A 23,115-nucleotide genomic window follows, 5' to 3' on the forward strand; every position below is an offset into this window, starting at 1 on the left:
CAACATGGCGCCACCATTGATTCCAGCCAATCTTGTATTCAAAAAGTCAAATGGTGCTCCCTCACTTCCGAGCCCCGACGTGTGCCCAAACAGTGATTTACCCCCACATATGGGGTACCAGCATACTCAGGACAAACTGCGCAACAATTACTGGGGTCCAATTTCTCCTGTTACCCTTGAGAAAATAAAAAAATGCTTGCTAAAACATCATTTTTGAGGAAAGAAAAATGATTTTTTATTTTCACGGCTCTGCGTTGTAAACGTCTGTGAAGCACTTGGGGGTTCAAAGTGCTCAACACATATCTAGATAAGTTCCTTGGGGGGTCTAGTTTCCAAAATGGGGTCACTTGTGGGGGGTTTCTACTGTTTAGGCACACCAGGGGCTCTGCAAACGCAACGTGACACCCGCAGACCATTCCATCAAAGTCTGCATTTCAAAAGTCACTACTTCCCTTCTGAGCCCCCACGTGTGCCTAAACATGGGGTATCAGCTTACTCAGGAGAAACTGGACAACAACTTTTGGGGTCCAATTTCTCCTGTAACCCTTGGGAAAATAAAAAATTCTGGGCTAAAAAATTATTTTTGAGGAAAGAAAACGTATTTATTATTTTCACGGCTCTGCGTTATAAACTTCTGTGAAGCACTTGGGGGTTGAAAGTGCTCACCACATATCTAGATAATTTCATTTCGGGGTCTAGTTTCCGAAATGGGGTCACTTGTGGGGGGGTTTTACTGTTTTAGTCACATCAGGGGCTCTGCAAACGCAACGTGACGCCCGTAGAGCATTCCATCAAACTCTGTATTTCAAAACGTCACGACTTCACTTCCGAGCCCCGGCAAGTGCCCAAATAATAGTTTACCCCCACATATGGGGTATCTCCGTACTCAGGAGAAACTGGACAACAAATATTGGGGTCAAATTTCTCCTGTTACCCTTGGGAAAATTAAAAAATTCTGGGCTAAAAAATTATTTTTGAGGAAAGAAAACGTATTTATTATTTTCACTGCTCTGTGTTATGAACTTCTGTGAAGCACTCAAAGTGCTCACCTCACATCTAGATAAATGTTCCTTTCGGGGTCTAGTTTCTAAAATGGGGTCACTTGTGGGGTTTTTTTACTGTTTAGCCACATCAGGGGCTCTGCAAACGCAACGTGACGCCCGCAGAGCATTCCATCAAAGTCTGCATTTCAAAACGTCACTACTTCACTTCCGAGCCCCAGCATGTGCCTAAACAGTGGTTTACCCCCACATATGGGGTATCAGCGTACTCAGGAGAAACTGGACAACAACTTTTGGGGTCAAATTTCTTCTGTTACCCTTGGGAAAATAAAAAATTGCGGGCTAAAAAATCATTTTTGAGAAAAGAAATTTTTTTTTTTTCATGGCTCTGCGTTATAAACTTCTGTGAAGCACTTGAGGGTTCAAAGTGCTCACCACACATCTAGATTAGTTCCTTTGGGGGTCTAGTTTCCAAAATGGGGTCATTTGTGGGGGATCTCCAATGTTTAGGCACACAGGGGCTCTCCAAACGCGACATGGTGTCCGCTAATGATTGGAGCTAATTTTCCATTTAAAAAGCTAAATGGCGTGCCTTCCCTTCTGAGCCCTGCCGTGCGCCCAAACATTGGTTTACCCCCACATATGGGGTATCTGCGTACTCAGGACAAACTGGACAACAACATTTGTGGTCCAATTTCTCCTATTACCATTTGCAAAATAGGAAATTCCAGGCTAAAAAATCATTTTTGAGAAAAGAAAAATTATTTTTTATTTTCATGGCTCTGCATTATAAACTTCTGTGAAGCACCTGGGGGTTTAAAGTGCTCAGTATGCATCTAGATAAGTTCCTTGGGGGGTCTAGTTTCCAAAATGGGGTCACTTGTGGGGGAGCTCCATTGCATAGGCACACAGGGGCGCTCCAAATGCGACATGGTGTCCGCTAACAATTGGAGCTAATTTTCCATTCAAAAAGTCAAAAGGCGCGCTTTCCCTTCCGAGCCCTGCCTTGTGCCCAAACAGTGGTTTACCCCCACATGTGAGGTATCGGTGTACTCGGGAGAAATTGCTCAACAAATTTTAGGATCCATTTTATCCTATTGCCCATGTGAAAATGAAAAAATTGAGGCGAAAATAATTTTTTGTGTGAAAAAAAAGTACTTTTTCATTTTTACGGATCAATTTGTGAAGCACCTGAGGGTTTAAAGTGCTCAGTATGCATCTAGATAAGTTCCTTGGGGGGTCCAGTTTCCAAAATGGGGTCACTTGTGGGGGAGCTCCAATGTTTAAGCACACAGGGTCTCTCCAAACGCGACATGGTGTCCGCTAACGATGGAGATAATTTTTCATTCAAAAAGTCAAATGGCGCTCCTTCCCTTCCGAGCCTTACCATGTGCCCAAACAGTGGTTTACCCCCACATGTGAGGTATCGGTGTACTCAGGAGAAATTGCCCAACAAATTTTAGGATCCATTTTATCCTGTTGTCCATGTGAAAATGAAAAAATTGAGGCTAAAAGAATTTTTTTGTGAAAAAAAAGTACTTTTTCATTTTTACGGATCAATTTGTGAAGCACCTGGGGGTTTAAAGGGCTCACTATGCATGTAGATAAGTTCCTTGGGGCGTCTAGTTTCCAAAATGGGGTCACTTGTGGGGGAGCTCCAATATTTAGGCACACGGGGGCTCTCCAAATGTGACATGGTGTCCGCTAAAGAGTGCAGCCAATTTTTCATTCAAAAAGTCAAATGGCGCTCCTTCCCTTCCAAGCCCTGCCGTGCGCCCAGTGGTTTACCCCCACATATGAGGTATCAGCGTACTCAGGACAAATTGGACAACAAAATTCTTGGTTCAGTTTCTCTTTTTACCATTGAGAAAATAAAAAAATTGTTGCTGAAAGATCATTTTTGTGACTAAAAAGTTAAATGTTCATTTTTTCCTTCCATGTTGCTTCTGCTGCTGTGAAGCACCTGAAGGGTTAATAAACTTCTGGAATGTGGTTTTGAGTACCTTGAGGGGTGCAGTTTTTAGAATGGTGTCACTTTTGGGTATTTTCAGCCATATAGACCCCTCAAACTGACTTCAAATGTGAGGTGGTCCCTAAAAAAAATGGTTTTGTAAACTTCGGTGTAAAAATGAGAAATCGCTGGTCAAATTTTAACCCTTATAACTTCCTAGCAAAAAAAAATTTTGTTTCCAAAATTGTGCTGATGTAAAGTAGACGTGTGGGAAATGTTATTTATTAACTATTTTGTGTCACATAACTCTCTGGTTTAACAGAATAAAAATTCAAAATGTGAAAATTGCGAAATTTTCAAAATTTTCGCCAAATTTCCGTTTTTATCACAAATAAACACAGAATTTATTGACCTAAATTTACCACTAACATGAAGCCCAATATGTCACGAAAAAACAATCTCAGAACCGCTAGGATCCGTTGAAGCGTTCCCGAGTTATTACCTCATAAAGGGACACTGGTCAGAATTGCAAAAAACGGCAAGGTCTTTAAGGTCAAAATAGGCTGGGTCATGAAGGGGTTAACTTAACTTTAACTTTAGCCCTTTTAGAAATCAATTAATCTTTAGCTTGCTTAACTGTTCACAATAACATTCATTTTGACCAGGGATGCCCCAAACTTTTACATGCCACTGTACAAAGCTATAGACTGTGAGCTGCTTATCACAGAAGGGGGTGGAGTTGGAGCTGGAAGCACGTGCCAGCTAGTCACAGCAATAATAATCACCAGGTGATTCAACCTTCAGTCTAAATAAACAACACCACACACAGCTTAACATGTGACACATCATTTAATTTGGAGTTTTAACCCCCACTTCATGCTGTCCTCAGATTACATAGGAAAAACCTGCTTACAAATTTGCTTAAAGGATTGCATCATGGAGGTATATTGTAATCTTAAGAGGTACAGGGCAAATGAAGTTTCCAGCTCTTGCCTTACAGACCAATCAACAAACACAGGCCATATACAGTCCATATACAGCCCCATATATTATGCATCCATGGTAACACTGCCAACCTACAAGAAATACATTCATAACTCCATAATTTTCTTTTATCATTTGTGTTACAATTCACAAGAAACATGCTTTATTAAAATGATCTAAAACATTAAAAAACGACTTACTATTTCCTGTTATCCATCCATACACATTGGACTGACCGCCAGTCTTGTAAGAAGTCTTGCACATCTCTTGTAATCTAGTGTGAAAAATGAAGACATTGTATCGTGAGTGCTCATATCGTTCGATTGTACTATGCGAGTCAGAAATCAAGAATCATACAAAAACTTGGAGTTCTGGATATGGTGACAAGTTCAGTTTATAAGACACAGGAAAGAAATATATCTTGGCACCGTGTTAGCCAGTGGATATAAAAATATTTAGAATTGAGAGTCCTCAGTGGTTGATACCTTTTAATGGCTAACTGAAAAGATGGTAACAAATTGCAAGCTTTCGAGACAACACAGGTCTCTTAATCAGGCAAAGACTAATAGAAATTCTGAAGAATCACATATTCATGCACAATGCAGCCCAGAAATAATGCCATAGATAACACAGGTGACGTGAAGCAGAATTACCATTATGTGACTGATAAACAGTCATGTCCATAAATATTGGAGCAGTTCGTACATAAGGAGTGTGAATATTTTATTGTCCTCTGATTGAGGTCTGGTTCTGTGTTATGATACCCCCACACGGTTTGAGAAGCAAATTTCTTAATTGATGTAAAAAAACATAAATCCATGCGACACATTCATTCCTGCACTCAGTGTTTCAAAGGTCGTCATCAGGTTTATATTCCCAGACTCTTCTGTCTCTCTGAGATTTGAAGTTACATTTTAATATAAGTAATTTCATGTCCATAATGCTGTGATCAGGGAAACAAAAATGTATTGACACAGGTAGATCCATTCTTTTTCTCTTATTGTGTGGTGATGAGAGTTCATCCTTGTTCTCAGTTTCTGCCCTGTCTCCCCCACATACAGACCCTCAGTTGGACATTTAGTACAAATAATTAGGTACACCACATTAGAAGTGATGCAGCTGAAGAGGGCTAAAGAGGGCTAAATAGCAACAAGCTGTCTTGATCGATCAGAAGCAGACAGTAATGTAATTAGTGTAGTCTGGCAATATTATAAATATAGTGACATGCTGCTAAGATGAAGTTGCTATAAGGTAAATCCTCACATTAAATACCTGATGCACATGGAGTTGAGTCTTAGATGCGCCTACCCCGACACGCGTTTCGCAGATGCCAAAATGCCAAAACGCATGTCGGAGGGTGCATTCAAAGGACAACTCCACGTGCATCAGGTATTTAATCTAAGGATTTACCTAATGCCTTCAAAAAATAAAATTTTAGCTTAAAATGCTCCAAAGCTGTTCATGTTTTAAAACAAGAATATTGGGTTATGACTTATTTTTTAGCACGTGTGATGTGTAATCATAATGGCGTGCTAATGCACTGCAAAAAAAATACATACAGACCCAACACTTCTGCTTCCCGTAAAAATCTAACACATGCATAGCTGTCTAAGGTGTGAGCGAGACTTTTTTGGTTGTTATTATTGGAGCAGTTTAAGTCTTGGTGGTTTCTTAACATTTGAATTAACACGTAGCATATCAGAAAGCTTCGGATAGCATAACATGCACAACATAAGACAATGCAGTAATTGTATTACTAGAAAAGTAAAGAAAAACACCTAAGGGTAGCATAAAATCGAGACTAATTTCCTGGCATTGCTTACTTTGGAGCATAGCAAGACGCTAACCAATAAACATGACTCTTCGATGATCTACATGATTGTCCTAACGTCTCCATGTCTAGATACGAAGATAAGACTCCATTACTAGAGCCAACTTTGGGCTAAATGTGTTTAAATTTAATAACGAGCATTAATCTCATCAAAGAAGCTTCTATTCATTTGTTCGAAAGGTTTTGTTTCATCTAGTTTAGTTATGTGAGGGCATTCAAATTTTTGCATACTTCAATAAAACTAATCCTAATTTTCACAGGGCAGGCGAGAATGTATCAGGTGTCTCATAAGCTCAGAAACAGGCATAATTTGAAGGGCTAGCGATGGAACGTACAGACCTAAATATTATGAGGTCTTTCCCATATAAGAAGAGTCAGAGTGGCGAAGACCAGAATCCATCCCGAAGCATTGAGTCTCATTTTCTGCCGACCCTTATTTTTTTCTTAAATTTGATCAAGCACTCTTATGAAACAAAATCAGTATAATGCATTGACATATTGGAAATCACTTGACAGGCTGTAATGCGCATGACAACCGCTATGTGGCTGCAAATAGACACAAAAAACAAACATCTCGTGACAGAGTATTGTAAAATGGAAGTTTTTTCTTAAAGCCTGAAATCTCATGTCACACATCTGAATATGTTGATAAGGTAATCAATGGAACATATGAGCAGGTGCCTACTATCAGGACTATTGTACTCAATGCAAAATGCAGGCAATCCATTTCCGCACTGCTAATAACACCCTTTTGATAAATATTAATCTGAAAAATGTATTCTAGTTGACAAAACTAATGCCTATATGATCATATCACTACTGGTTTATAAAAAGCCATAGGGGACACATTTTTATGATAATCCCAGACATTTGTGGGAGATAGATATATCATGGACTGTTGGTGCATGAACCTCCACTGCCACATGTTAAACTGTCTAGAATTGTGTTAACCATGGCTGGATGGTATGAGCTACAGTTAATGTGCCACTGTATGTAATGAAATATAGTATACAATGCCGTGTGTCTATATACAGCTTTGGCAAAAATTAAGAGACCACTGCAATATGTTCAGTTTGTCTGAAATAGGTATAGTTTTTAGTAAAATGTAAATTGTTCTTTTACTTTATAAACCCCTGACAACATGTCTCCGAATTTCCAAGCAATAAATTTTGTATTTTTTTTCTGGCAAAGAAAAATGGTCAGAATAAAAAAAAAACCTCAATGCTTTTAGACCTCAAATAATGCAAAGAAAGTAAGTTCAGAATCACTTAGAAACAACAATGCTAATGTTTTAACTCAGGAACAGTTCAGGAATCAATATTTTGTGGAATAACCATGATTTTTATTTACAGCTTTCATGCGTCTTGTCATGAAAACTACTTCTGGTGCAAAAATGTAAGCAGTTCTTCTTTGTTTGATGGTTTGTGACTATCCATCATCCTCTTGATTACATTACAGAGGGGTACTAGTTTTTATTTAAATTGAAACAACTGAGATTCAATTGAAGGGTAAACTTTCAGATTTAATTAAAGGGGTTGAACAAAAATATCCTATGAAACGATTAGGAACTGCAACCATTTTTCTACCAAGCCTCCTCATTTCAGGGGCTCAAAATCAATTGGACAAATTAACTTTGCCATAAATAAAATGCTCAATTTTTAATACTTTGTGGAGAATCTTTTGCAGACAATGACTGCATGAATTCTAGAATTCTAGAAGCCATAGACATCGCCAAATGCTGGGTTTTCTCCTTTCTGATGCTTTGCCAGGCCTTTACTGCAGCTCACTTCAGTTGTTGCTTGTTCATGGGATTCTGTGATCATCCACCGCTGTTGTCTTCCATGGATGTCCATGAGTTACCAAGTTCACCAGTGCATTCTTTTCTTTCTCAATGTACTAAACTGTTGATTTGGCCACTCCTAACATTTCTGCCATCTCTCTGATGTATATCTTCTTTTTTTCAGCCTAATGATGGTCTGTTTCTCTTCAATTGAGAGGTCCTTTGACTGCAAATTGTGGATTCATGGCAACAGCTTCCAAATGCAAATGACACTCCTGGAATCATCTCCAGACCTTTGGCAAAATTAATTGATGATAGAATATTAGGGGAATAGCCTATGAAGCAGCCCATTAAAGAGTTTTTGAGATAATTGTCCAATTACTTTTGGTCCTTTTAAAAAGAAGCAGCTTCATATTAAAGAACTGCAATTCTTCTAATCTTACTCCAATTAGAATGTGAATACCCTCAAATCAAAGCTGAGATTCTGCACTTTAAGCCCATAATGATTATATAACTGTATCTCGAATATGTTTTGGTAAACAACTAGAATGCCAAAACTTGTAGCACTGTCCAAATGTTTCTAAACTTAACTGTATGGGGAGTTCCTGCAGGCTGTTGTGGTCTGTCCAAATTGAAGAAGTTTAGCCTATCTTAATCCTTAATGGCTTAATCCTGACTATGAAAATAGTCCGAGTGCTGAGGCATGCGTTTAATGGGAATAACCACATCAGAGATAGTCAGAGACGGTCTTGGATTGTGATGTGGTACCTAAGCGAGCAGATTGCAAGAGTATGCAAGCGGCAAACAAAAAGTACTGTAGAGCAAGATAGGTGATCATAAGCTGAAGCCATGACCAGCACTCTGGATGTGTGCTGTGCATTGATCAAAAAGAGAAAAAAAGACAATAAAGGAAGAGCTGCTGAAGTGTTTGCTAGCAAACTGCAGCAAATACAAGAAGCAAGTCCAAGCAAAGTGTTGTCAGTGTTAGCTCTTTAATCCATACAAACTAACTAGCTGTATTTGAAATTGATGGATATATAGGGCCAAGGATAAACACACTATATTTGTTAAGGCTCTCAAAAAGATCAGAGCTGAGACCCCTTACTCCATTTATGTGCTCCAATACAGTATAAAACAACGATGCAGTCTAATTATATCACACAAGTAAAAGGATGGCCACTACTTGCGGTTGTGCTGTTTATATAGAACCCCGGATTTTGGACACCGTTTACCTTTAGTTAATATACTCAGTATAACAATAAAAGTAAATACATTCTTATTTATTAAAGGGGTAGGCAATTTACTTAGATGGCTGTAGCAAAATTTACTAGTAGAGTATTTGAAAATGGGATATGTAAATCAGAAAACCACTTTAACAGCTTATTTGTGAAGGCACATGTAAAAGTGGTAAATATCTCCATTGCCACAAGGTCTCATGTATCTGCAATTTAAAATATCTAGTTTATTTTTAAGAACATCAAAGTTTTTATTCAACATCTAAGCAGTCCAATCACTGGACTCACAAACATTTGGTATTAATGAAAACCTCCCTGAGATGGGCTCCCAATACTGCTCAAGCCTATGGAATTTGTAAATGATCAAATTCCTCATTCCCCAAAAATAAATAAACCTAATTGTGTTTAATAGAAAGTAATACTTTATGAAAGCAAAAAAAATATCTACACTATTTAGTAGAAAGTAATTAATTTAGATTGAAGTCCTTTCCTTTGGGATTTGCTGATGGACTTAATACACACTATACTGTAGTTTGTACAACGGAGACGATTCTAAAATGTCTGCATAGTGAATGCATAACATCCCATCATTAGGCGCTGTAACTTAATGCCCAAAATAGAATGCAAAATCCTTCTAATGGAAGGCTCCACATGATGGGAACTTTTGCAAAGGCTTTTAATAACGAACTTTTATTATTTGTTTATAGAACTATAGTTCTTTTGATGTAGAGAATGTAATCATACTTGGCAGTCAGGCTGAAGTATTTTAGAGGGGCTCCTGTAAAATAGCTGGGATATAGGGTGACTATGGACATCTGCGTTTTCAACCCTAAGAATCTACTAAATTCTAACTGCAGTAAACAAAATACATAATTCACTGTTTTCTTATAGCCAGGTGTTCACTACTTAAATTAAATCTATCCTTTCAATGCTCAGATATTTGCAGAACTCTCCTTCTTCTTGATTAAAATGTAGTGTGAAAGGTCGGCTCACTTAGCAACTCCTCGAGGCAAACACTGGCACGCGTGGGGTTAAAGTCTCTGGGTGGTGTGAGGCAGTGACCTTGTTATTTGCAAGGGTTCCTATGTGTCCCCCAGGATGCACTCAGAGGCTGCGGGAGTGCATTGCAGTCACAGACTTAGCTGTGATTGCAATGCAGAATAAAAGTAAGCGTTGTCTAGGGCAAGCTATTTGTCCAGGGCAGATTTAGGAAAACCAGCCATGGGCTTTCATTTTTTAAAGGGACTACAGGAAGGTAGCGGGTTGGTCTGTCTCCTCCCCCGGCTGGGTTTTCCAGGTGGCCTACGGCCACAGGTTGATTGTTAAATGGAACCTGTCACCCTCCCCAGGCGTATTTAACTAAAAGAGCCATCTTGTGCAGCACTAATGCTGCATTCTGTCAAGGTGGCTCTTTTAGTTCGGGTTTCTGCAAACGCTGAAATAATCGCTTTTATAATGTGCCCCTCACACCTGAATTTGTCAGGGGGGCATGTATTTCCCCCCTGACACAAACGCCTCCCAGCCGTCACTCAGGGCCTCCTGTTATAACCTGGTGGTGAGGACAATAATGGACCTGGTGGTTAAGAGCACACGGAATGACCTGATAGTTACTAATTATACAGGACAAGCTCTGAGACGTGGGAACTCTGCTGACCGCAATCCCTAATCCTATCACACACACTAGAAATAGCCGTGGATTGCTCCTAACGCTCCCTATGCAACTCGACACAGCCTAAGGAACTAGCTAGCCCTAAAGATAGAAAAATAAAGCCTACCTTGCCTCAGAGAAATTCCCCAAAGGAACAGGCAGCCCCCCACATATAATGACTGTGAGTTAAGATGAAAATTACAAACACAGAGATGAAATAGATTTAGCAAAGTGAGGCCCGACTTACTGAACAGACAGAGGATAGGAACGGTAACTTTGCGGTCAGCACAAAAAACTACAAAAAGACCATGCAGAGGGCGCAAAAAGACCCTCCGCACCGACTCACGGTGCGGAGGCGTTCCCTCTGCGTCCCAGAGCTTCCAGCAAGCAAGACAAAAATCAAAATAGCAAGCTGGACAGAAAAAATAGCAAACAGAGAAAAACAAGCAGGAACTTAGCTTCTGCTGGGAAGACAGGTCACAAGAACGATCCAGGAGCAAACTAGACCAATACTGGAACATTGACAGGTGGCATGAAGCAATGATCTAGGTGGAGTTAAATAGAGCAGCCAGCTAACGAATTAACCTCGTCACCTGTGGAAGGAACCTCAGAAGCCGCAGCCCCACTCACAACCACCAGAGGAAGCCCATGGACAGAACCAGCCGAAGTACCATTCATGACCACAGGAGGGAGCTTAACAACAGAATTCACAACAGTAACATTGAGCCTTCTCCTGGGACAATGTCAAATTGTCCACCACATGAGTCCAAATCTGCTGCAACCTATCCACCACAGTATCTACACCAGGACAGTCCGAAGACTCAACCTGCCCTGAAGAGAAACGAGGATGGAAACCAGAATTGCAGAAAAACGGCGAAACCAAAGTAGCCGAGCTGGCCCGATTATTAAGGGCGAACTCAGCCAAAGGCAAAAAGGACACCCAATCATCCTGATCAGCAGAAACAAAGCATCTCAGATATGTTTCCAAAGTCTGATTAGTACGTTCGGTTTGGACATTTGTCTGAGGATGGAAAGCCAAGGAAAAAGACAAATCAATGCCCATCCTAGCACAAAAGGATCGCCAAAACCTCGAAACAAACTGGGAACCTCTGTCCGAAACGATGTTCTCCGGAATGCCATGTAAACGAACCACATGCTGGAAAAACAACGGCACCAAATCAGAGGAGGAAGGCAATTTAGACAAGGGTACCAAATGGACCATCTTAGAGAAGCGATCACAAACCACCCAAATGACCGACATCTTTTGAGAGACAGGGAGATCCGAAATAAAATCCATAGAAATATGCGTCCAGGGCCTCTTCGGGACCGGCAAGGGCAAAAGCAACCCACTGGCAGGAGAACAGCAGGGCTTAGCCCGAGCACAAGTCCCACAGGACTGTACAAAAGAACGCACATCCCGCGACAAAGACGGCCACCAAAAGGATCTAGCCACCAAATCTCTGGTACCAAAGATTCCAGGATGACCAGCCAACACCGAACAATGAACCTCAGAGATAACTCTACTACTCCATTTATCAGGGACAAACAGTTTCTCCGCTGGGCAACGGTCAGGTCTATCAGCCTGAAATTTTTGCAGCACCCGCCGCAAATCAGGGGAGATGGCAGACAAAATTACCCCCTCTTTGAGAATACCCGCCGGCTCAGGAACACCCGGAGAGTCGGGCACAAAACTCCTTGACAGGGCATCAGCCTTCACATTCTTAGAGCCCGGAAGGTACGAAACCACAAAATCAAAACGGGAGAAAAATAGCGACCAACGAGCCTGTCTAGGATTCAACCGTTTGGCAGACTCGAGATAAGTCAAATTCTTGTGATCCGTCAAGACCACCACGCGATGCTTGGCTCCTTCAAGCCAATGACGCCACTCCTCGAATGCCCACTTCATGGCCAAAAACTCTCGATTGCCAACATCATAATTGCGCTCAGCAGGCGAAAACTTTCTAAAAAAGAAGGCACATGGTTTCATCACCGAGCCATCAGAACTTCTTTGCGACAAAACAGCTCCTGCTCCAATCTCAGAAGCATCAACCTCGACCTGAAACGGAAGCGAAACATCTGGCTGGCACAACACAGGGGCAGAAGAAAAACGACGCTTCAACTCCTGAAAAGCTTCCACAGCCGCAGAAGACCAATTGACCACATCAGCACCCTTCTTGGTCAAATCAGTCAACGGTTTAGCAACACTAGAAAAATTACTGATGAAGCGATGATAAAAATTAGCAAAGCCCAGGAACTTTTGCAGACTCTTCACAGATGTCGGCTGAGTCCAATCATAAATGGCCTGGACTTTAACAGGGTCCATCTCGATAGTAGAAGGGGAAAAAATGAAACCCAAAAATGAAACCTTCTGAACTCCAAAGAGACACTTAGACCCCTTCACAAAGAATTAGCACGAAGGACCTGGAACACCATTCTGACCTGCTTCACGTGAGACTCCCAATCATCCGAGAAGACCAAAATATCATCCAAATATACAATCAGGAATCTATCCAGGTACTCTCGGAAGATGTCATGCATAAAGGACTGAAATACTGATGGAGCATTGGAAAGCCCGAATGGCATAACCAGGTACTCAAAATGGCCCTCGGGCGTATTAAATGCTGTTTTCCATTCATCGCCCTGTTTAATACGCACAAGATTATACGCACCACGAAGATCTATCTTGGTGAACCAACTAGCCCCCTTAATCCGAGCAAATAAATCAGACAGCAGCGGCAAAGGGTACTGAAATTTGACTGTGATCTTATTAAGAAGGCGGTAATCAATACAAGGTCTCAAAGAACCATCCTTCTTGGCCACAAAAAAGAACCCTGCTCCCAATGGTGACGATGACGGGCGAATATGACCCTTCTCCAAGGATTCCTTTATATAACTCCGCATAGCGGCGTGCTCTGGCACAGATAAATTGAACAGTCGGCCCTTAGGAAACTTACTACCAGGAATCAAATTGATAGCACAATCGCAATCCCTATGAGGAGGTAGGGCACTGGATTTGGGCTCATCAAATACATCCCGGTAATCCGACAAAAACTCCGGGACTTCAGAAGGGGTGGATGACGAAATAGACAAAAATAGAACATCACCATGTACCCCCTGACAACCCCAGCTGGACACAGACATAGATTTCCAATCCAATACTGGATTATGGACCTGTAGCCATGGCAACCCCAAATCGACCACATCATGCAGATTATGCAACACCAAAAAGCGAATATCCTCCTGATGTGCAGGAGCCATGTACATGGTCAATTGGGTCCAGTACTGAGGCTTATTCTTGGCCAAAAGCGTAGCATCAATTCCTCTCAATGGAATAGGATACTGCAAGGGCTCCAAGAAAAAACCACAGCGCCTTGCAAATTCCAAGTCCATCAAATTCAGGGCAGCGCCTGAATCCACAAATGCCATAACAGAATAGGATGACAAAGAGCAAATCAGAGTAACGGACAAAAGAAATTTCGACTGTACCGTACCAATGGTGGCAGACCTAGCGAACCGCTTAGTGCGCTTAGGACAATCGGAGATAGCATGAGTGGAATCACCACAGTAAAAACACAGCCCATTCCGACGTCTGTGTTCTTGCCGTTCAGCTCTGGTCAAAGTCCTATCACATTGCATAGGCTCAGGTCTATGCTCAGATAATACCGCCAAATGGTGCACAACTTTACGCTCATGTAAGCGTCGATCGATCTGAATGGCCAAAGACATAGACTCATTCAGACCAGCAGGCATGGGAAATCCCACCATGACATCCTTAAGGGCTTCAGAGAGACCCTTTCTGAAAATTGCTGCCAGCGCACATTCATTCCACTGAGTGAGTACAGACCACTTCCTAAACTTCTGACAATATATCTCTACCTCATCCTGACCCTGACACAGAGCCAGCAAGATTTTCTCTGCCTGATCCACTGAATTTGGTTCATCATAAAGCAATCCAAGCGCCAGAAAAAACGCATCATCATCACGCAATGCCGGATCTCCTGGCGCAAGGGAAAATGCCCAGTCTTGAGGGTCGCCACGTAACAAAGAAATAATGATTTTCACTTGTTGAACAGGGTCACCTGAGGAGCGAGGTTTCAAAGCAAGAAACAATTTACAATTATTTTTGAAATTCAGAAACTTAGATCTATCCCCAAAAAACAAATCAGGAATTGGAATCCTAGGCTCTAACATCGGATTCTGAACCACAAAATCTTGAATGTTTTTTACCCTTGCAGTGAGATTATCCATACAAGAGGACAGACCTTGAATGTCCATATCTACACCTGTATCCTGAACCACCCAGAGGTAAAGGGGAAAAGAGAGACAAAACACACTGCAAAGAAAAAAAAATGGTCTCAGAACTTCTCTTATCCCTCTATTGAGATGCATTAATACATTTGGCCACCTGTACTGTTATGACCTGGTGGTGAGGACAATAATGGACCTGGTGGTTAAGAGCACACGGAATGACCTGATAGTTACTAATAATGCAGGACAAGCTCTGAGGCGTGGGAACTCTGCTGACCGCAATCCCTAATCCTATCACACACACTAGAAATAGCCGTGGATTGCTCCTAACGCTCCCTATGCAACTTGACACAGCCTATGGAACTAGCTAGCCCTAAAGATAGAAAAATAAAGCCTACCTTGCCTCAGAGAAATTCCCCAAAGGAACAGGCAGCCCCCCACATATAATGACTGTGAGTTAAGATGAAAATTACAAACACAGAGATGAAATAGATTTAGCAAAGTGAGGCCCGACTTACTGAACAGACAGAGTATAGGAAAGGTAACTTTGCGGTCAGCACAAAAAACTACAAAATGACCATGCAGAGGGCGCAAAAAGACCCTCCGCACCGACTCACGGTGCGGAGGCGCTCCCTCTGCGTCCCAGAGCTTCCAGCAAGCAAGACAAAAATCAAAATAGCAAGCTGGACAGAAAAAATAGCAAACAGAGAAAAACAAGAAAGAACTTAGCTTCTGCTGGGAAGACAGGTCACAAGAACGATCCAGGAGCGAACTAGACCAATACTGGAACATTGACAGGTGGCATGGAGCAATGATCTAGGTGGAGTTAAATAGAGCAGCCAGCTAACGAATTAACCTCGTCACCTGTGGAAGGAACCTCAGAAGCCGCAGCCCCACTCACAACCACCAGCGGAAGCCCATGGACAGAACCAGCCGAAGTACCATTCATGACCACAGGAGGGAGCTTAACAACAGAATTCACAACAGCCTCCGTGCACCGGGCGCCGCCTCCATTTCCTTCCTGAATGTCCTCGGCGCCTGCACTGTAAGTTTTTTTTCAGGCATGCGCAGTTTGCGCTGCCCTTCGAACTTACAGCGCAGGCGCCGGGGATGTTCATGAAGGAAATGGAGGCGGCGCCCGGTGCACGGAGGCCCTGAGTGACGGCTGGGAGGCGTTTGTGTCAGGGGGAAAAAGACCTGCCTTCCCTGTCAAATTCAGGTATGAGGGGCACATTATAAAAGCGATTATTTCAGCGTTTGCAGGGACCCGAACTAAAAGAACCACCTTGACAGAATGCAGCATTAGTGCTGCACAAGGTGGCTCTTTTAGTTAAAAATGCCTGGGGGTGACAGGTTCCCTTTAATACCTCTGCAGCAGTGGGTTGGGTGTGTCAGTGTGGAGCTTGTAGTCATCAGAGGAGACGGCTCTGCAAAAGCTCAGCCTGTGTGAGGGAACACAGATCCAAGCAGAATGAACTCCTGGCACCCTGCAGCATGATACAGTGGTGCAGTTGCCCTTGGCAACCAGATGCATTTATGGACTGTCTTGTTTCCCGACTGCGATCCGGAGGATACCATGTGCTGTACACTGTGTGAGTTTTGGACATTAAACACGTTTGCTGTGATCTTTCCCTGTGGTCACTGTCTGTCACACTGCACCAACCCCGCTGCACTACATATGGTTGGAGAATGCGGACAGTGTGAACTGAAGCATACCCCAAAGCGTCCAGCATGTCAGTAATTAAGCCGACAATGCTACAGTTCAAGCCTGCTGACAAGATGAAGGAGCTTTTGAAGCAGTTGGTCCTCAGCAGCGGCAACAAGAGCAGCACCAGCAGCAGCTGCAGTATCAGCGGCAGCAGCAACAGCAACGGCAGCAGGACCTATATAATCAGCAGCTGCTGCAGTTTCAGCGCCAACAACAAGAGCAATGGCAGCAGGAGTGCAGCAACAGCAGCAGGTGCCGCACTAATTGCAGCAGACAAATAACCTGTTCATACAGCAGATCACTAGAGGTGGCCCCACCAGCAACCTCAATCCATTCGGAGGCTCGGTATAAATCTCAGTCAGCCTTAAGGAAGATGAGTCCTGAAGACGATATGGAGGCCTTTCTCCCCATGTTTGAATTCATAGCAGAGCGGGAGAGCTTGCCGATGACCCAGTGGTGGCCCCCTTCCTGACAGGAGATGCCCAGAAGACCTACCTGAACCTCAGTCGAGATGATGCCCTGGACTATGAGCAGCTGAAAGGTGCAATCCTTGCCCGACAGGGAGTTAATACATATGCGCGAGCTCAACAGGTATTCCAATGGTCCTTTGTGGAATCTTGTCCCGCAAGGTCTCAGGCATATGACTTGCTGCAGCTGGTAAAAAAAAATGTTGAGGGCTTTGCCATCAGCCATTAAGCGTTTGGTGGGACAAGGGGACCAGGGCACTCTGGACCAGGTGGTTTGACTGGTTAAGCGGTATACAGCCACTCAGGACTTTATAGAGGACACTGCTCCACTTCGGTTGTCACATAAGGCCCCGCCAGCCCAGGAGCCAGGGAAAAGTCCATGATTCTCCACTGGGACCAATCCATGTGGAGAGATAAGACATGTGGTGGGAGTGGTAAAGAATCTGTTGTATGGGACTGTGTTGGGAAGAGACTTGCCCCTGTTCTGGTCCCTGTGGGAGACCAGGGTTAACCCTCCCAAGGTAAATGCTATTCCGGGTGCAGAACCCGAAGATCCCGAGTTAGGGATACCTGCCGTAGTGGTCGCCAACATAGGGGAAGAGTGTAACCCTGATAGGCTTCCCCTATAGGTATTGGCAGGAGAGGTCGAGGAGACCCCACCGATCCCCGAAGTGGAAGTGTCCCCTGGTAAGTTCAGGACCGCGCAGCTTCAGGATCTCACCCTGGCCCAGGCACGAGCATGGGTGGTTGAAATTAATGGAGTAGCTCGGCAACCAGATGCTGAGACAGTTTTTCCCCGCATGGCTATCCACCAGGAGTTGTTATACAGTGTGGATAAAGTCCGGGATGAGGTGGTGGAACAGCTGATGGTGCCCCAATCCTACCATCGGGCAGTGCTCGACATGGCTCACACTCATGCTAGGAGGGCACTTTGGGGCCAAAAAGATGCAGGAGCGCATTCTGCAGCATTTTGTTTTGGCCTGGGATCTACGTGTAGGTCCAGAGGTACTGTGACATGTGTCCAGAGTGCCAACTCTCCTCACTCACCGCGAACTACCAGAGTCCATTGGTACCTCTGCCCATCATAGAGGTACCATTTGAACGGATAGCAATGGACCTGGTAGGCCCCATAGTGAAATCCACCTGTGGCCATCAACATGTCTTGGTCATAGTGAACTACGCCACCCGCTACCCAGAGGCGATACCTCTCTGCCACACCTCGGCCAAGCTAATAGCCTGTGAGCTATTTGCCGTGTTATGTCGCCTTGGGCTACCAAAGGAGATCCTTACAGATCAGGGGACTCCTGTTATGTCGAAGGTGACCAGGGAGCTATGTAAGTTGCTCTGGATTAAACAGCTACGAATGTCGGTGTACCACACACAAACTGATGGGTTGGTGGAGAGATTTAATAAAACCTTCAAATCCATGCTAAAAAAGGTGGTCGTCAAGGACGGGAGGGATTGGGACATGTTACTGCCATATCTAATGTTCACTATCTGCGAGGTACCGCATGTGTCAAAAGAGTTCTCCCCATTTGAGCTATTATATGGCAGGCACTGAGGGGACTGCTGAACGTAGCCAAGGAGATGTGGGAAAAGGAGCCCACTCGGCATAAGAGTGTCATCGAGCATGTGGCACGCATTCAGGACCAGATTGCGGCAGTACGGTCCATAATAAAGGAGCATCTGATGGATGCCCAGGCCACGCAGAGCCGTGTGTATAATAAAAGAGCCATGGACAGGTCCTTTAAAGGTGTTGGTGCTAGTGCACACCGCAGAGAGCAAGCTCATGACCAAGTGGCAAGGGCCATATGAGATATGGAAGAAGATGAGAGAAGTAAATTATAGGTTCGGAAATTAGTCCAAGAGAATGAATTGCAGACGTATTCTCGGAATCACCCAGTTGCACCTCCATCATCCAGCATGACATTGTCACCGAGCCTCATGTAAGGGTACTAAAGAAACCATACCAGGTGCCCGAGGCCCGGAGACAAGCCATTGCGAGTGAGGTGAGACAAATGCTCCAGCTGGGAGTAATTGAGGAATCCCAGAGTGACTGGGCTAGCCCCATTGTGCTAATCCCAAAGGTCATTGCGGTTCTGTAATGATTTTTGAAAACTGAATGACGTGTCGAAGTTCGACCTTTATCCATTGTCCTGGATGGCGAGCTGATCGAGTGCCTGGGTCAGGCCCTGTACTTCACCACGTTCAATCTGACCAAGGGTTATTGGCAGGTGCCGCTTACAGAGTCGGCCAAGGAAATTTCATAACAGCGGAGGGTCGTTACCACTATGTAGTCTTGCCTTTTGGTCTACATGGGGCCCTTGCTACGTTCCAGAGGTTGATGGACATAGTGCTGGAACCCCATCGGTGGTATGCGTCAGCATACTTAGATTACATCATCATCTTTAGTACCGACTGGCATATCCACTTGTTCTAGGTACAAACGGTAGTCAATTCGCCCAAAGCCGTGGGCTTGACGGCAAATCCCAAAAAATGTGCGATAGGGCTTGAGGAGGCCTGGTATTTGGGTTATGTCATTGGCCGTGGGGTTATCAAACCCCAAATAAATAAAATTGAGGCCAATTAGAACTGTCCCCGACCTGTTACCACCAAACAGGTGAGAGCATTTCTCAGAATCATTGGGTATTACTGGAGGTTTATACCCAATTTTTCAGGGAAAATAACACCCCTTACAGATTTCCTCAAGGGAAAGAAGTCAGTCATGGTTCGGTGGAACCCTCAGGCAGAGGAAGCGTACCAATCCATGAAGGTAGAGCTGTGCGGACAGCCTGTCCTTATTAGCCCCAACTTTCATAAATGCTTCATTGTGCAGATGCCTCTAATGTGGGCCTAGGAGTGGTCTTGTCACAGGAGGTGGACGCAGAGGAGCATCCAGTCACCTACATAAGTAGGAAACTCACCCCGGCCGAGAAACATTATAGCGTAGCGGAGAAGGAGTCCCTGGCCATTAAGTGGGCCTTGGAGTCCCTACGCTATTATTTCCTCAGTCTACCATTTCGCTTGGTGACAGATCATTCACCTTTGGTCTGGATGAGGAATGCAAAGGAGAGGAATGTGCGGGTGACCCGATGGTTCTTGTCTTTGCAAAATTTCAGTTTAACCGCGGAACATCGGACGGGGAAGTCACAGGGAAATGCGAATGCCCTGTCAAGGGCCCCCTGTATGGTGACAAATGTTCAATGCCACAAGTTTGGACAAGGGGGGTATGTGAGGCAGTGACAGATGTTATTTGCGAGGGTCACCATGTTTCCCCCAGGATGCGTTCAGAAGCATATTGAGGCTGCGGGATTGCATTGCAGTCACAGGCTTAGCTGTGATTGCAATGCAGAATAAAAGTAAGTGTGGTCTTGGGCAAGCTATTTGTCCAGGGCAGATTTAGGAAAATCTGCCATGGGTTTTTTTTTTTTAAACAGACTATGGAAAGCTAGCGGGACGGTCTGTTTCCTCCCCAGCCTTGTCACAGTAGTTATCATTGTTGACCATGTAAAAGTGTTCATGATCCTTTTGGTCATGTCTACTACTTGTACATAACTCACAAACATTCATAATTACCTGTTTGGCAGCATACAAGTGTCTATCTATCTATCTATCTATCTATCTATCTATCTATCTATCTATCTATCTATCTATCTATCTATCTATCTATCATTTGATCTGTTCCTAAAGCAGACATCATCATGAAGGCGTTATATACCAGTTCCTTTTGGAGGATAAGAATAATAACCAGTCGATCCCTCAATTTCTGGTCCTAGTTTAGCTATATGGCCAATTCAATCGTGGCACAGAAGGTCACATTCTGGTTAGTAGTAGAACAGCTGAATACTTTATTCATTAAAATACAGATTGCTAGTGAATGGAGTAAATAAATTGCATGCATGACTACACTTTTTTTCTATATTAAACTGTAATTTTTAGTAGGATTTCATCTTTATATCCTGGGCATTTTCTTCATCATCAGCTCTTACTTACGTGCTGGAATGGTGCAATCCCTTGTGCTATTGTAGAGTCTTCTAAAGTGTTTATTGCAGTTTGGGCTTGTAAAAGACAGTCGCCCTAGAATACAGGAAAAGAAATTGAACCACAAAAAAATCAAGTCTTATCATCTGCAAAGTGACACTTTGCTGAGAACATTGATTTAAAGGGGTGATCTGAAATTAACATTTATTTTAATCCTCAATGTCTGTATATTTAATGTAACTAATCTAATATATTTTGTAATATACATTTTTTAATTAAAAATTCCTTACAGTTCTCTCTCTCTAACTGCTTGTTTTTTTACCTACTTCCTTTTTGATGACACATCATTGGAGAATCCCCAGTGCATGCTGGGATACTCAAACAAAACATCAGAGGGCAGAGGCTTCCTGATGACCAGACCCGCTCCAGCAAGTGACGTCACTTGCATGGGAAGGGGCTGGTCTTTGCTTTTCTTGCATGCCAGGTAGTAGTTAACAGTAGTTAAAAAAAAAGAAGCAATTAGCACAGTGAGGGAATGATAGGGAAATTTTAATTAAAGTGTATTAGAAAAAAGATTAGATTATTACATTAAATAAACAAGATGTTTAGGATTAAAATAAATGTTAATTTTGGACCATAAGCCACAATGTTTAAGCATAAATGCCCCTTCATTTGTATATGAGTCATCTGCAGTCAGGGCCGGTTTAAGATAAAGTGGAGTCCTGGGCAAAAGTTTAAAGTTGGGTCCCAAATGCTTACATATTACACAATGACACGGAAACATTTCGGCTGTATTTACATGCACTGAGTTCATGCCGCTAAATAAGCGTGATTGATAATATTGAAGTAATTCGATGCTTGTTTCCCAGCCTTTTTACACCGGCTGAGGAAGAATGATGGGCACAAAATGATCACTAGTAGATCAGTCTGTCCCCAGACAGTATCATGTTATCAACTTATCAGCAGCATATCCGCAGTTTGCACCAGGCGATGTGTTGTTGAGAACAATGATTTTTGTTCCAGCATAATTAATTCAATCACTCGATGAATAGGTAGCATTTTGTTTGTTTAGTATAATACACCCCATTGTCCTCCACATAGTATAATATACCCCATAGTCCTTCACATAATATAATGCACCCCTTGTCCTCCATACTGTATAATGCACACCCCATAGTCCTCCTTATAGTATAATGTGTCACATATCCCTCTATATAGTTTAACACACTCCCCATAGTCCTCCATATAGTATTACACACTCCTCATAGTTCACCATATAGTATAATATACTCCCCATAGTCCAGTACACTCCCCATAGTCCTCCATATAGTACAATATGTGCTCCATATCCTCCCTTTAGTATAATACACTCCCCTCAATATAGTATAATGCATCCCCCATAATCCTCTATGTAGTACAATGCACTCCTCATAGTATAATCCACCCCATAGTCCTTCATATAGTATAATGCATTCCCCATAGTCCTAGATACAATATAATGCAGGTCCCATATAGCGCATATATGGTAATGCACTCCCCATAGTCCTTTATAGAGTGTAATGCAGCCCCCATATAGTATAATGCAATCTCCATATAGTACATATAGTATAATGTACCCCACAGTCCTCAACAGAGTATATTGCAGCTGCCCCATAGAGTATTATGCAGCTGCCCCATAGAGTATAATGCAGCCCCCTCGGAGCATAATGCAGCCCCCCTCTGAGCATAATGCAGCCACCTCAGAGTATAATGCAGCCCCCTCATAGAGTATAATGCAGCCCCTCACACACAGTATAATGCAGTCCCCCCACATACATACAGTATAATGCAGACACACACATTAAGTATAATGCAGTCCACACACACACTATAATGAAGTCCCACAGTCCTGCAGTATTTTAAAACATAAATAAATACATTATTTCCCTCTCCCCGTTTCCCTGCTGCTCTGGCTTCTGCAGCATGTCTCTCCAGCTCCATTGCTGGAATAGCGTGGCGCGCGAAGAAGTAACGTCATCGCGCACCCACTGCATCAGAGGCAGTGATGGGATAGGGAGAGTCATCTGACGCTTTCTCCTCCATCATTGCTTTGAACTGTAACTATAATGCCAATAAGTTGAATGCATGATGGCGGAGACACTATAGCGGCCGTGTGGTGTGCAGCTGTTAGCTGAGCTGTGCTAATCCAAATCAACCTCTGTTGTAAACTGAAACACTTGTTACAGAGATGAGGAGGAAATGGAAAAATTGTCTGATTAGTGGGGAAGGAAATTAATTTCAC

The 23,115-nt window shown here is 43.1% G+C and overlaps 1 protein-coding gene across 1 annotated transcript in view; it reads right to left on the reverse strand.

Annotated features, from left to right (window-relative positions):
- ALKAL2 (ALK and LTK ligand 2) overlaps window positions 1-23,115 on the reverse strand; it is a 93,517-nt gene that overhangs the window by 31,294 nt on the left and 39,108 nt on the right. Inside the window, exons 3-4 of the mRNA XM_069727996.1 lie at window positions 20,847-20,930; window positions 4,137-4,210 (exon numbers count right to left, since the gene is read on the reverse strand). Of these exons, the coding sequence (XP_069584097.1) occupies window positions 4,146-4,210; window positions 20,847-20,930 (149 nt within the window). The 3' untranslated portion in view covers window positions 4,137-4,145. The remainder of the gene's footprint in view (window positions 1-4,136; window positions 4,211-20,846; window positions 20,931-23,115) is intronic.

This window comes from Ranitomeya imitator, chromosome 5, assembly GCF_032444005.1.
Source record: "Ranitomeya imitator isolate aRanImi1 chromosome 5, aRanImi1.pri, whole genome shotgun sequence".
NCBI lineage: Eukaryota > Metazoa > Chordata > Amphibia > Anura > Dendrobatidae > Ranitomeya > Ranitomeya imitator.